This window comes from Sinocyclocheilus grahami, unplaced genomic scaffold, assembly GCF_001515645.1.
Source record: "Sinocyclocheilus grahami isolate Dianchi unplaced genomic scaffold, SAMN03320097.WGS_v1.1 scaffold2234.1, whole genome shotgun sequence".
Taxonomy (NCBI): Eukaryota; Metazoa; Chordata; class Actinopteri; order Cypriniformes; family Cyprinidae; genus Sinocyclocheilus; species Sinocyclocheilus grahami.
The window spans coordinates 12,304-29,249 of NW_015507413.1; the positions used below are offsets into that span (position 1 = coordinate 12,304).

General features: G+C 34.9%; 1 protein-coding gene across 1 annotated transcript in view; it reads left to right on the forward strand.

The window, feature by feature from the left end:
- The window catches only part of LOC107574452 (leucine-rich repeat and fibronectin type III domain-containing protein 1-like protein), a 22,854-nt gene that overhangs the window by 3,836 nt on the left and 2,072 nt on the right, over nucleotides 1-16,946 (forward strand). The window contains exon 2 of the mRNA XM_016260888.1: nucleotides 1,776-1,889. Within this exon, the coding sequence (XP_016116374.1) occupies nucleotides 1,776-1,843 (68 nt within the window). The 3' untranslated portion in view covers nucleotides 1,844-1,889. The remainder of the gene's footprint in view (nucleotides 1-1,775; nucleotides 1,890-16,946) is intronic.

Below are 16,946 nucleotides of genomic sequence, written 5' to 3' on the forward strand. Positions count from 1 at the left end.
CGTAGCACTATCTGATCACTTCTGTATTTTCTTTGATATATTGATCTCTGCTACCACCGAATCTAGATCTGTCTCTGTCAGAAAGAGATGCATTAACAAAATCACCAGTGTGCTATTTATGGAGGCTATATCTTTAACACCAAGCATTTCTGCAGACTCTGTTGATCTTTTCCTTGATTCCTTTAACTCAAAAGTTAAGAATGTTATTGATGATATTGCTCCTGTAAAGGTCAGTAAGAAGTCTCGCAGACAGAAATCAGCTTGGAGAAAATCAACAGCAGTTCAGAGTATGAAAAGACAATGCAGAAAAACTGAGCGGATGTGGTGGAAGACGAAACTTGAAGTTCACTATAGCATCTATAAAGACAGCCTTCGTGCTTTCAATGTGGAACTAGGCAAAGCTAGACAGTCATTCTTCTCCAACCTTATAAACAGTAACTTAAACAACACTCGCACTCTTTTTGCTACTGTTGAGAGACTGACAAACCCCCCAAATCAGATTGCCAGTGAAATGCTCTCCGACAGCAAATGCAATGAGTTTGCTTCCTTCATTTCTGAGAAGATCAATAATATCAGGAAGGCGATTAGCACATCCCCAAGTTATGCAGAGGTTAGACATATTCGACCACAATATCAAAAAGAAGATACTATGTCACTCAAATGGATACCTGGACAATTTTCAGTCTGGTTCCGACCACATCCCAGCACAGAGACAGCGCTCATTGAGATAATAAGTGATATTCGCTTAAATTCTGATTCTGGCAAAATATCAGTGCTGGTACTACTAGATCTCAGTGCTGCGTTTGACACTGTCGATCATAACATACTACTAGAGAGACTGGAAAACTTGGTTGACCAGTCCTCAGGTCCTTACACTGGCTTCCAGTTATATTTAGGATTGATTTTTAAAGTACTTTTACTCGTTTATAAATTACCCAATGGCCTAGGACCTAAATACATAGCAGATCTATTCACTGATTATAAACCTAACAGACCACTCAGATCATTAGGATCGAGTCAGTTAGAAATGCCAAAGGTTCACACAAAAGAAGGGGAGTCCGCTTTTAGTTATTATGGCGTCCGCATTTGGAATCAGCTTCCAGAAGAGATCAGATGAGCTAAAACATTAGTCACATTTAAATGCAGACTCAAAACTCATCTGTTTAGCTGTGCATTTATTGAATGAGCACTGTGCAATGTCCGAACTGATTTCACTATATTGTATGTATAATCATTTTCTATTCTTAACTGTTTTAAATTCATTTTAAACCTCTTAAATCATTTTTTAAATAATTTTCAAAGTTTTAAATTCCTTGTTTTATTGTTGTGATTATTTTTTTTTAAATTTATTTTATGTAAAGCACTTTGAATTACCATTCTGTATGAAATGTGCTATATGAATAAACTTGCCTTGCCTTGCTTTTTTCACAATAGTCAGGTCTATTTATTTATTTAGTTATCATTTGCTAAGTAGCTATTGAATAAATGCGGTAAACATTAAATTTCATAAGTATCGGTATTAACTACTGATATTTTAATATATCATATTTAGGGTTTATTCTGTGATTACTCTTCTTCATGATCACCTTATCATGTTTATTTTGTATTTATTATCAGCTGATTGTTCATTATCTCATATTTGTCTGTTTTGTGACACGTTATAGCCATTCTGCCGCCACAGACAGGCTGCTGTCCTTCACCAGTACACTGCCCTCTGTGCTGTCACTAACACAGTTCAACCCATCCCTCACCGCTGTTGTTTCTTTCTTCCCTAGACACGGCAAGCCCGCAGGTCAGCGACGAGAAGAAGGTTCAACGAGATTGGAGTGACTTTAAAATTTGATGACTCCTTCCACTGTCCCGCAAGAGACAGCCATCAGCCCTAAAGAGTAATACCATATCTCTTTTTCATTCTTCTGAAGTTATCTGTTGTGTGGGATTTAATATAGTTGTAATATTTTTTTGTAAATTAGCATATAAAAAATGTTATAAACCAAATTTAACTTAATTGTAAAAATTATAATCAATTAATTTACATTTGTTTTAGTATGTTAGTCAACACATCAAAATAACTGTACTTTTTAAAAGCACAATGAACGATTATTAAAACAGGATTTAACATTGGTGCTCTATGGACCGGAAAAAAAACAAAAAAAAAACTAATGGGAAGCAAATTTAATTTAAATAAAATCTTAGTAAACTTTTTTTTTTTTTTTTTTTTTTTTTTGAGATATCAACTTCAAATACGGAATACAACTTGTTTCATGTTTCATGATTCATGGTTTTGATGTTCTTGTTGTTTTAGAGAAAAAACATGTTTTGGAAAATATATATTTCATATAGAATTTTAAAAGAGTATTTTTGTATACCATAAAATCCCATAAAAATTCAAAATATTAAATAAAAAAATAAACAAGTACATTTATTTCATTGAAATGAAATCAATCAATCAGTCAATCAATAATGCGAGAATCACCAGAGGGTAAAACATTTACTTTTACTTTCCATTTGACATTATTACAAATACAATATATTGAAGAATGTGTGTAACTAAACAGTTGCTGGTCCCCATTGACTTCCACAGTGATTTTCAATGGGGTCCGTCTACTGTTAATTTGCCAGTATCTTTCCAAATATCTTCTTTTACGTTTGGCAGAAGAAATAAATTAATGCAGGTTTTGGGTGAATAAATGATGACAGAATTTTTATATTTGGGTTACTATCCCTTTAAGCGCATTGAGAAAACAAGTACTCTGTTTTAAGTTTTCTATTATTTCATTAATATTATATTGCCTGCAAGTTTTCTATAATTTTACAGTTCATTTAATGTATTTTGTAATTTATTTATTGTGTAAATGATAATTTTTAACTAGTACTGGTAAAACGAGTAATCGCGATTAATTGCATCCAAAATAAAGATTTTTGTTTATATAATATATGTGTGTGTGGGTGTGTGCTGTATATATGTATATATAAAGACACACACATACAGTATATATTTTGAAAATATTTATATATATTTACATGTATATATTTATATTCATATAATTTATTTTATATATAAATATATTTAATATACAGTATAAACATAAAATTTGTCTTAAATATATACATGCATGTGTGTGTCTTTATATATACATAGTACACACACATTCATTATGTACACAAAAACTTTTATTTTGGATGTGATTAATCGCTATTAATCATTGCCCAGCACTATTTGTTAACTTATCTTTACTCAAAACAGCCATTAAAAAAAGTTATTTTTATGGAAAAAGAAAGCACCCTGAGATGAAAGTGTAAGACTGGGATGTTGTCTGACACAAAACATTTTTTTCTTTACACTGGTACTGGTGTAGTTTCTGTAGTCCTGCCTGGTGCATATGACAGCTCTGTTTCATCTCAGTTCTGTGTAGTGTGACAGATACACTTGTTTTCTATTCGGGTTTGTATTTCCAAAAAATCTGCACTACCAGCTGAGACATCTGCACTTAATTTGGGTTTTGAGAGTGTTTTGTTTATCGTTGGCCTCTCTCTCTCTGTTTTCAACCCGTCCCAGAGCTGGCCAGGTCATCTGATTATGGGGAGGAATATGGAATCATTTGTCTGAACCCCTACTGGACTTTCTCCCCTGAGCATACACTCCTCACACTGTATTCCAAGGACTATCCAACCATTTCCTACCGGGACATATTTGAGGACTCAATTCTCTACTGCAACCAATGGAAACGGAGCACAATAATCGTTCTTCATCGCTGACTTTTGGAACATATTGCCTTTTACATCCCCATGGCCGGGACTGTCTATGTGTTTGCTGCCGACTACAGTATGCATTGTTTACTGGACGGTCTGGGTTGAAGAACGACACCTCTCTGAAGAGGTGAGTATACACCTGCTCTATAGAGAACACTCACCTTGAAGTTACTCTCCCTGCTAAAGCAAATAGAAACATTAGAAGTTGTTTTTCTTAAACTTTCACATTGGGAAATATTATAACATGTTCTATCAAGATGCAATCAATCAAAATGCAAACAGTTTGATTGTTTTAAAAAGGTTTTGTCATTGAAATTATATAGACCATTATTCTCAATAAATGCTTGTGTACTTGACATCGGCCTCACGTTACATAAACATAATAGCATTTAAATGTATATTATATTATTTATTATATTAAGAATGCATTCAATTGATTAAAGAAAAATCAGCTTTGCCATCACAGGAATGAATTGCACTTTAAAATATATTAAAATAGAAATCAGCTACTTTCAAAGGGGTCATATGATGCAGTTTCAAATTTTCCTTTCTCTTTGGAGTGTTACAAGCTCTTGGTACATAAAGAAAATCTGTAAAGTTGCAAAGAGTAAAGTCTCAAATCCAAAGAGATATTCTTTATAAAAGTTGTCAACCACGCCTACCTAAAATGGCTCGTTCTAACACGCCCCCACATGTCTACATCATGATGTGACAACTTTGATTCTCGCTGTAGTATTGTTGTTGCCGTGTGTTTCGTTGTGAAAGCGAAACTACTTTGTTTGGCCTTCCAAAAGAGGACGATATCCGCTTTGTCATGCCTAGAGCTGATCCGTGCTGGTTGCTGAGGAAATACATCAACTTCACGCTGTGGATCGCCGGATCGGCTTTCACCGTGGACAAAGCGGAGTCCAGCCCGGGGTCGTCACATGTGGTTGCAGCAAGCCCGCCGGTCTCCGCTCACTCAAGCTGCCGGCTCTTTTGGAAGGACACGACTAGAAATCAGTGGTTTAAGTTGTATTTACAACACTGTTCCAGAACAGTTCAACCCAAATATTCAGATGTATGCAGTGCATTTTATGGAGGACTGTTTCCTGATCCTGGTAGAGTAGACTACAATGCTGGCTGTTCTGACTCACAGTCTGTAAATATGTTTTAATTTAAAGGATTTGCCATTGATGATTCAAACACAAGTTTTGAGCAGTGTAGAGTAGCGCTTGTTGTTTGTCATTTCTCAGATCACAAATGCAGCGCATAAAAAGACAGTATAAGTCATTATAATCCGTAATTATGTCCCCACTAGATGCAACAAATGCCTTGTTTGTAATGGGTTTTATTGGATTTGTCTGGTCGTGCCGGGAGACAGCATCACAGTATGGTAAGGGGCGTAACATTTCCGTCACACGCTTGAGGCATACAAACCTCACTTTTCAGAACGATGAGCTTTGTAAAAATCTACGCGTTTCAGAAAGGCGGGGCATAGAGGAGAAACAATAATGTACAGTATGTGGAAAATAATGTGTTTTTGTAACCTTAAACCGCATAAACACATTTCATTACACCACATACACAAAATAATGTTATTTTTAGCAGCATCATATGACCCCTTAAATTAAAACAGAAATGTTTTGAAATATTAGTACACTGTATTTTTTTTTCAAATAAATGCAGCCTTGCTGAGAAAAATAACAAACAAACAAACAAACACACACAACCAAACAAATAAATAAATATTGGTGCTGTCAATCCATTGAAAAAAAAAGAATTAATTGAATATAAAATAATTATTCTGTAATTAATAACAATCACACCTAACATGACAATTTGTGATTATAACTATATTTTCACACTGAATCTCCAAATTAACATGTAAACAACATAAAGTTGGCATATTTAAAATGTTTTTTAATTACTTATTTCTTACTAAGAAACTTACTTTTTAATAATTTTTTATTTTTTAATATTTTTTTTACTTTTTAATATTTTTTTTACTTAACAAGGGCAAGTATATCCAGTATTGATACTGATGCCTCTGTTTTTTTTTTGTTTTTGCTTTTTTTTGTGGATAAATTTAGTAAATATATAGGCATATACCATAAAATTAGTTTAACACAAAGTTGTTTTAATTATATTATATTATATTATATTATATTATATTATATTATATTATCCATGTATTAATTTTTGTGTACTTTGGTGACTAGAAACATTCCTAAACATATATTTTATGAAACAGACAACATTGCATCAGATATTCAGAAATATATAGGTGAGATATATAGATGAGAATCAGTGATTAGCAAGCGCTTTGCTCTTGTGTTGACATTGCTGTGTCTGTCCTGAGGTTATCAGCTAATGTCTTGCAGCTCAGCTTCATGTATCAGATGCTCCACTCACGATCACTCATGCGGAAATATAATTAACTTGGCTGTGTTGCAAAATCAGTACCTTTCATCTCTAAGTATCACCTCAGACTGCAAACAAATGCCAACATAAGGCCATAGTAAATGCCAAGTATGTAAGTTTCCTCCATTCGAGGCTAGACGTAAAGCAGAGGTTATAATGGAGCCATGCACAATTTACACTACAAGGTGACTAAACAGCATAGTTGTTGCACAGTGGATATGTGGACTGTATTCAAGCTCAGAAACAGCAACGGTCTCATGAATAATTGATCATACTGATATTTTTTTTTCTGTGGTTTTAACTGTTGCTAAAAATTCCCCCACAATGTCTGGTGACATCAGAAGAGAGGGTTGACAGAGCATGTCAAAGAAATGAACAGGATGTTGCACGCAAACCAATGCACTAGGGAATGTAACGCACTCAGACATCGGACGATCCATACGAGAAGCACGTAAACGAAGATACTGATATTCCCGGAGGCGCATTTGTTGTTTTATTTCTAGTATTTGTTGTCAGAGAATAAACAACCCTCCAAAACTTAAGCAATCAATTAAGTTGCAACTCACTTGATGAAATATTGATCGAATTTGTGTGCAACCGGGGTGTCTGTGACCCCAGAAAAGTGTTTGATGCTGACGTCATACACAATCAGTGGAACTCCTTTCAAAAGTCTGCCAGTTAAAGAAGCTGACAAGGAAGAATTGACATGCCAACGATTGGTGCTTCACTCGGCTATTGATCTCAAAATCAAAGCTTCTGCTTTCCATGACGTTGAGAAACGAGATCAGTTAAAAGTTCGATGGGGCAATGTGAAATGCAAAGTTAAGATGGATTGAGTTGTTTATTCTCCTGTTTCAATGCTTGAAGCTGTGGATCAAATCCAGCTGTCAGGTGTCATCCTCTGTGATACTACGCAGGTGTAAGCAGACCTCAGACTAACATATCAACATATAGATCATCAGGCCTCTCTGAACAGTAGCTAAGTGAGTAAACCAATAGTTTGTTTTAATACATGAATACTTTTATTTAGCAAAGAAGCACTAAATTGATAAAAAGTGACAGTAAAGATTTTTATGTTGTTACATGTTACATTTTCTATTGAACTGTATATATAACTGTATACTGTATATATATATATATATATATATATATATATATGTGTGTGTGTATATGACAATAACAAAAAATGCTGCATATCAGCATATTAGAATGATTTCTGAAAGATAATGCGACATTAAAGACTGGAGTAATAATGCAGAGTATTTTAGCATCACAGGAATAAATTATATTTTAAAATATGGTAAAATAGTAAACTGTTTTTTAAAATTGTAATAATATTTCACAATATTATATGTTTACTGTATTTTTGGTCAAATAAACTTCTTATAAAAACGTTAAAAAAAAAAAAAAAACCTTACCAACCCCAAACTTATGGTCATTTTAAGTAATTAATGCCACATAATTCACATACTTTAATAATAATAATAATAATAATATAAACATTTAAAAGAAATTAAACTCTTTATTTTTATTTCTATATCTGTTTAATGTTAAATTGATTTATAAAAAAATAAATTTGTAAAAATGCGTATATATTTACATGCAGGTATAGACAGTCATGTAAACTATTCACACCCATCAGTATTTATTTAATTATTTTTTGTTTTATTTATTTATTAAATTTTTAGGTCCTGATGAGGAAACAAGCTTATACATCATACAGAATGATAAAAAAAAATCGAATAATGCAGAACGTTTCTTTTTAGGGGTATGTTTAGGTGTAGGGCAATAGAAAATACAGTTTGTACAGTATAAAAACAATTACGCCTATGGAATGTCCCCATAAAACATGGAAACACAATGTGTGTGTGTGTGTGTGTGTGTGTGTGTGTGTGTGTGTGTGTGCATCATATAGTTGACAATGCAATTTAATAACACTTTAAGACAGCTTTTATTTGCTTAAACGTCACCTTTAGAAAATGCAAAAGGCACTAGTTTCATTATGTCTCGGTTACTGATTACATTTAATTCTTCATCCAGACATTTTGAAAGAGTAGAATGACTATAAAGATTCCCACTGTGTGTGTGTGTGTGTGTGTGTGTGTGTGTGTGTGTGTGTGTGCATCATATAGTTGACAATGCAATTTAATAACACTTTAAGACAGCTTTTATTTGCTTAAACGTCACCTTTAGAAAATGCAAAAGGCACTAGTTTCATTATGTCTCGGTTACTGATTACATTTAATTCTTCATCCAGACATTTTGAAAGAGTAGAATGACTATAAAGATTCCCACTCTGTTTTCAGTAGAGCACAGATGACTTTTGGCTCTATTAAACAATGATGATTTTCACCAGTCTTATTTCAGACTCTCGTCTCTCAATGGTGCATCTAAGTTGTTTTAATTTTAAAAATAGTCCAACTGAACTGCAATTACACAGTATTTTAGTTGTTGGCACCCCTTCGCCACACTTAGCATTTCATTTTGACTTGTCAAGCCTCATTTCTTCGCCAATTAAAAAATCATTACGTGACTAATCACTTCTCCACGCCGATGACACTGCGATAAACGCTCGTGCAGGTTGTCCGTTTTGGTTGCTTATTTGCCATTTAATCACAGAAATTACATTAACAAAATATTGATACATAATGATTAATTATATAAGGATGATAAATTCATCAATCTCAGATTTGGTTAGTTCAAGGCAAAGACCTTGAAATGTCCTTGGAAAATGAGTGTGTCTGTACTGATATCTGATTATTTACAACATTTGCAGATACTGATAACTTAAAAAGTACATTTAATAGACAACAGCATGTTTTTTTTTCCTGCTGGTTTAATGAGCTGCTCTTGCAATTTTTGTTTTTTTTGTCTGTGAACACGGTCTTGAAATGCGATGTTATCTGGCCTGCTCACCAGAGGCGATGTTTGTTGATACCTTAATTCTTTGTTCCACCTTCCACCTCTTTGAGATAAGTACTCTCTAATTTGTAATTACCACAACATTGTTAATCACGTAGTACAGCCGTGTTCCTCGAAATTAACGGTTCGGTTGTTGCTAATGTTTTGTTTCTTGGAGACCCGTTAGTGTGCACTTTCTGGCAAATTGAATTTGGGCATGAAACATATAATGACTCACGAATTTGCCCTTTCCATGAGACCAAATGCTTCCCTTACAGGGTCAGAGAAACTGTGAATTTTCTTACTGCCTAGATTAACCAGATGGATTTCAATGGTCGCACACACTGACTTCTCCAAATGCATCTTGTTTTCTTCGGGGGTGGTCACACTGGATTTTAAGGTTGTAAAATTATTTCAGAATTTAGCAACAGGATATAATACCCACACTGCATTGCTTCTGTTTAGCTTTGAAAAAAATAAAAAATAAATATAACAAATAATAATAATTGCATTTCACATAAAACAGATGTGGTTTGTAAAATTGATGGATTATTCAAAATGATTATATCTAATGGATTTATACATTGGTTCAGATTCCAGTAACAGTGTACCTTCTTTCCTTTATTGCATTGGGTTTACTTGTGCTTATTCACCAAAATGAGATTTTCCTCCATGTTTGATTTGAATGCAACAGGTTTCTATATAATATTTGTTAAAAATATTTTCAATTTGCAGATGAGATTTCACCAGATTTTAACTTCAGTGCAATAAATAAATAAATAAATAAACAAACAAACAAATACAATTTGCACTATAGAACTGGTTGCCAGAAATTCAAAATAAACTAATTGTACATTTTAGTTTAGTTTAGTTTAGTCTAGTTAGTTATTATAGGATGCCATACTGGTGCCTGTATATTTTACAGTTTATAACCAGATATAATCATACATTTAGTGTTATTAATAATAATAATAATAATAATAATGGCTATGACCAAAGTCTGATAGACCAAAATCTGTCTTTTACCTTACTATATACTGATAACCTGTCAGGGTTCTGTCACTTCGGTCTAGTGTAATTCATAGTTTTGTGACAGAGCCCTGACACTCGCGTCATGTCATTGTTTTCATGTGAGCGTGCGGCTTCGAGTGTGCTCGAGCCGTGCGCTCTCGTCTGCGTGTACTGTTTCATGTTGGAACGTGGTGTTCAGATCCCGGCACTCATGTCTTGAGTTTCGTGTCGGGGTCCGGACACTCGCGCTCCATGTTCTGTCTGTGTTGTGCGCTCTTCTGTCCACGTGTGTTGTGTTTTGTGTGGCACGCGGTTTGTGTTGAGCCGCGTGCTTTTCTTGTTGTCTTGTGTGACCACGCGGCTTATGAGTTTTCTCATTAGCTGCGTGTTCGTGTCTTTTGTTCTAGCACATGGCTTGTGATTTTGTTTTGCTGGCCATATGCTTGTGTTTGGTTTTGTGTGAGCACATGGCTTTTTGTCTTTGATTTGGTGTGCCATGTGCTCATGTCAATTGTCTTGACCCCTCCCATCTTGTTACCTGATTATCAGTTAATTTGCCCCACATGTGGTCCCTCGTTACCCTCCTCTTTTGCTCTCCATTTATTCTCCTTGTGTTTGCAATCCTGCGTCAGTTCGTCGTCATTTCTCCCTGGATGTGTCGTGTCGTGTCCAGATCCTGCCTTGCCTTGCCTTGCCTTGCCAGCCTGTTTTTCCCCCACGGGGTAGTTTCTGTTGTTTGTTTTGTTTTATTTTAATAAAAAGCCCATTCTTTCTGCAGTACTGAGTCCTCGCCTCATCCCTCTACCCGGAACCCTGACATAACCATCATAATTATATAGGTGGCACAATAAAACGTCACACAATTAGATAATAAGTGGCCTATCCATAAATGATGGTCAATACTTATGTATATATAACTAACACACACACACACATAGGCAAGGCAAGTTTATTTATATAGCACATTTCATACACATTGGTAATTCAAAGTGCTTTACATAAAATAAAATTAAATAATAATAACAATACAACAAGAAATTTAAAAACTTTGAAAATGATAAAAAAAAAATATTTAAGAGGTTTATAATGAATTTAAAACAGTTAAGAATAGAAAATGATTATACATAAAATATAGTGCAATCAGTTCGGACGTTGCACAGTGCTCATTCAATAAATGCACAGCTAAACAGATGATTTTTTTGAGTCTGCATTTAAATGTGACTAATGTTTTAGCACTTCTGATCTCTTCTGGAATCTGGAATCTGGTTCCAACTGCGGGTGGCATAATAACTAAAAGCGGACTCCCCTTGTTTTGTGTGAACCCTTGGTATTTCTAACTGACTCGATCCTAATGAACTGAGTGGTCTGTTAGGTTTATATTCAGTGAACATATCTGCTATGTATTTAGATCCTAGGCCATTGAGTGATTTATAAACGAGTAAAAGTACTTTAAAATCAATCCTAAATATAACTGGAAGCCAGTGTAAGGACCTGAGGACTGGTGTGATATGCTCAGATTTTCTGGTTCTAGTCAGAATTCTGGCAGCAGCGTTCTGGATGAGCTGCAGCTGTCTAACGGTCTTCTTGGGAAGGCCTGTGAGGAGACCATTACAATAGTCCACCCTGCTGGTGATAAAGGCATGAACAAGTTTCTCCAAGTCTTGACTGGAAACAAAACATCTCATTCTTGCAATGTTTTTTAGATGATAGTATGCTGATTTAGTTACTACTTTGACATGACTTCTGAAACAAGGTCTGAAAGGTCTGTCTCCAGAATCACACCAAGATTCCTGACTTGATTTTTAGTTCTTAGACCCCTAGAGTCGAGGTATGCATTCACCTTGAGAACTTCATCTTTGTTTCCAAATGCAATGAATTCAGTTTTTTCCTTGTTTAACTGAAGAAAGTTCTGGCACATCAATGCATTGGCAGAGGGAGTCAATGGGGCTGTAGTCATTTGGCGATAAGGCTAGGTAAATCTAGGTAAAAGCATACACACACACATATATATATATATATATATATATATATATATATATATATACACATAACATATATAATAACACACATGACACAAATAAAATAATGCAATAAACATTAACTAAATAACAGAAAAATGTAACAAAACACCCTGATGTACATTACTGGTAACAAAATATTGTTTAAATTATCTAAATAAAATTAGGTGTGTCACACAGGGATGTCTGGGATTGTAATTTTACTATTTCTCCACTGTAATCATACAGTAATTCATAGTTTTTACTTAAAATATAATTTATTTTACAGTAAAATTAAAATGCATATACAGTGGGTACGGAAAGTATTCAGACCCCCTTACATTTTTCACTCTTTGTTATATTGCAGCCATTTGCTAAAATCATTTAAGTTATTTATTTTTCCTCATTAATGTACACACAGCACCCCATATTGACAGAAAAACACAGAATTGTTGACATTTTTGCAGATTTATTAAAAAAGAAAAACTGAAATATCACATGTTCCTAAGTATTCAGATATAGTAACAAACAATTAAGCAAGGTTTTTTATTTTTTATATTTTTGTCAGTAAAACATTACAAATAGTTTATGCAGTACAAAATAAAAAACGTCTCAGGTTACTTATGTAACCATGGTTCCCTGAGTAGGGAACGAGACACTGCGTCCTCTAGGGGTCGCTATGGGGAACGCCTCGTCGTGACCCGTGTCTGAAGCATACATTGAACAGAACAGTCAATGAAGACGAAGAAGAGAATGATGTGTAGCTCCCGGCGCCGATTTATACTGGAGTCGCACCGGTAGTGACGTCATGGCTGTCGCCGGCCAACGAGTTGGTGTTTTTTCAATGTATGCTTCAGACACGGGTCACGACGAGGCGTTCCCCATAGCGACCCCTAGAGGACGCAGTTCGAAGTTCCCATGAAAGGGAACTATGCACATACATGCTCTTTCATGCACATATGCACAAATGCATCAAATAAAGATATTGGTGCTATAAAGTGATTAGAGTTCATATGGAGTTTACCTGTCTCTTTCTCTCTTTTGGAAAGTGATGTGGCCGTCATTCCCCAGTGCATCATTTGCATGACAGACTGCTGTTTTATTAAAGAGCCTCTGTGATTTACATCCGACTGTCATTCACCGTTTGCCCCTGGGTTTGCACAAAATCCATTGAAAGAATCCTTTATTTGATATCTAATGGTCAGGCTGGATTTAATTGCATAATCAATAGTGCTGACGAGAAACAAGGTGTGGCAATATAACTCATAATGAAAGCTATAATGGCAGCCAAAGCAAGTAATAAGATTCACTGAGTGCAGAAAGTCATCCTTGGTTTCTGATATAGAAGATTGGATGTGTTTACGCTAAAGATTTCATCTAGGAGTTCAGTATAGAACTTTAATTTTGCATGGAATAGTCTTGCAAAATTCCTCTTGATTGGGTTGTTTTAGAGATGTATTTAGAAAATCTCTTATGGTCACCAAGGCTGCATTTTTTGAGTACAGTCAAAGGTACAGTAACAAACAAACAAATAAGTACATAAATGATGATGATGGTGATATTAGTATTATTATTATTAATAATTTGTTTTATTTGATGATTAGAAAGTAAATAAATCAAATAAATAATAGTTTATTATTATTAGTAGTAGTAGTAGTAGTACTACTGTCTTTGTCGTCAATTATTATTATTATTAGTAGTAGTAGCAGCAGTAGTAGTATTGTTGTTGTTATAAATGCATTCACTATCACTTTTGAACAATTTATTGCATCTTTGTTCAATACAATACATCTATTATCTTACTGACCTCACACTTTTGAACAATGCATATTTGAATACACTGGTGTTAACACATGAACATATTTTTAAAAGTAGGAGAAGCTTCAGGGTGTCACGATCGCTACCGTGAGGGAGCGTGGAGCGAGGAACGAGGAGATGTGGAGTACATCAACAAGGAGACTTTAATAGCATCAAGGGAACCAGGAAAACACACGTAGCAGAGGAGATTGACATAAACAATACCGGACGAAGGAAGACAGGGCAGACTACACTTTAAATACTGGGACAAATGAAGATAAATAACAAAACACTGCTGGAAACAAATGATGAACTAATCAGGGAACATAATGGGAACAGGAAGGACCAAATAAGGGCATAAGGGAACACATGGGAACACCAGGACATGGAGTACATGGAACAAAGAAACACAAAACAGGTTCATAACCCTGACACAGGGCAAATGAAAATGATCTTAACAAATCCTGACTTAATTGTCATGAATTATAAACAGATTTTGGTGCGAGCGTTTGTAAGGCCGAGAGATCAGGCTTTTATGACACAATGGGATTGTAGTTTGAAGTTTATTTATCTTCTTTCTTTACTTGAAATAGTCCTCTCACCGGAACAACAGACATATATTTTCTCTTTGTTTGTATTTCCATATATCTTAAGTAGTCTGTTTATGTTGCCACACTCAAAACTGAAAACATTAATTTTTTCACCTAACAAGATTAAACACCAGAACGATTTGGCTATTCAGGCCAATGAGAGGAGAAAACGTCTGAGATTAAAAACAGAAACTACACTTAATATGCAAATGCCCAGAGCTGTTGATCTTAGCTGTGTTTGGATGATCTTGGTTGTGTGTTCAGTCTACTGTCACGTCTTTGCTGTCATTTAGAGCCGCGAGGCCCCAGACAGATCCATCTCGGAGCCCACATGCGGTGAGAAACATCCAGTATATGTCTCATCGCTTGGCTGGAACATATGGACGCTCTAGAGGACAAATCCATGTCGATGCATTTTCTTTTGTTAGGACCGAACTAAAAATAAATCAGTTGTGACACATTTAGATCAATATTGATGGCCATTCATTTAGGTTTTGATGGGTGACTGATTGTGGTGTTTGCTGAAACAAGACATGGATGGAGGTCTTTGTCCAGGTGTTGAAGGTGGTCGCTGCGAACACATTATCTGACGGGAGCAGATCAGGGACGGGGTCGAGTCATTGGCAGACATGTTGTCTAATCCCGGCTGGTTTCATGGTCTCTCAAGCTTTCCAGAGCTTGGCGGCACCATTTGCTCCTCCTGCCAACAAATTAACATTTATATCATCTGTTCTCCCATCCCAAAGGGTCCAGAAGCCCATAGAAAAGACCACCATCATATATTTGAGAGGATGCCAGCACTACTGTTCATTCCTTTTGTTCCTTTATGCAAATAAGATCAATGTACTGTTAGATGTCACAATCACCGCTTATGAAAGCTCATTTCACTCATTCCCTCTGGTCTTTGAAGACTTCAGGCTATAAAGGAATGCGCCGGGTTGAGTGTAAAGCAAACTCAGTACACAGCAAAGTGGCATAATATTGATCATCACCTAACATTTTTAGACTATGCCCTTTAATTTTAGTGTATATATTTTGTAGTTGTTAAAGTAAAGGTGACAGTTACAGTAATCCACAATGTAATTGTGGAGTAATTGTTAAAAGTCAATACAACAATATTCATTATATTGGTGAATTATATATGTAAATATTATTAAAATATTACAAAACATTATTTATGTATTTATTTATTTATATAACTGTTGGTTCAACAGTTTGGGCCAAGTTTTAAGAAATTAATACTTTTTTTTTTTCTCAGCAACAATGCTAAACTGAACCGAATTGACATTAAAACGCACATTATAAAATTAGACATTTTTAAAAACAAGTTATTTTGAACTTCAAATATTAAGCAGCACAAGTGTTTGCATGCAACATTGATAATAAGACATTTCTCTAACACTAGTTAGAATGATATAGTTAGAACACAATAGATATATAGACAGACAGACAGACAGACAGACAGACAGACAGACAGACAGACAGATAGATAGATAGATAGATAGATAGATAGATAGATAGATAGATAGATAGATAGATAGATAGATAGATAGATAGATAGATAGTCAAGTCAAGTCAAGTCAAGTCAAGTCACCTTTATTTATATAGCGCTTTTAAGAATACAGATTGTGTCAAAGCAACTGAACAGCATTAATTAGGAAAATAGTGTCAATAATGCAAAATGACAATAGTAAACACAAATTTTTCAGTTAAAGACAGTTCATCATTGAATTCAGTGATGTCAACATCCAGCTCAGTTTAAATAATATCTTTGCAATCATGTCAACGATATCGCTGGAAATGAAGTGTCCCCAACTAAGCAAGCCAGAGGCGACAGCGGCAAGGAACCAAAACTCCATCGGTGACAGAATGGAGAAAAAACCTTGGGAGAAACCAGGCTCAGTCGGGGGGCCAGTTCTCCTCTGACCAGACGAACCAGCAGAACGGAAAAATCAATATAAGACGTAATAAAACAGACGATGAACAATATTAACAGCAATTATTATATGATGCAATCAAACTTATAGCAAAATGTGGTAGTTCTGTATGTTGTTTCAGGGTTGGCATCATCTGAGGTCCTCTGAGGGGTTGCATCATCTCTTCTCAGGTGTTCTGGATCCAGACTGAAGCTTGTGTAAATCCTATTTACCACGGGATGTCAATCTCGTGGCAAAAAACAGAGAAACAAATACAAACATAGTTAGTGTAGCTGCTGTTCCAACCAAGCAAAATTGATTTGTTTAACACTAACGAACAATATACAGATGAATAGAACAAAATATGATAAATCGGATGATAAATAGAACTATAGTGAGATAGATTGAAAAAAACAGAACATAAGAATGATAGATGGATACACAAAACAATATACAGTGGTATGAAAAAGTGTTGGCCCCCTTCCTGATTTCTAATTTTTTTGCATGTTTGTCACACTTTAATGTTTCAGATCATCAAACAAATGTAAATATTACACAAAGATAATGCAAGTAAATGC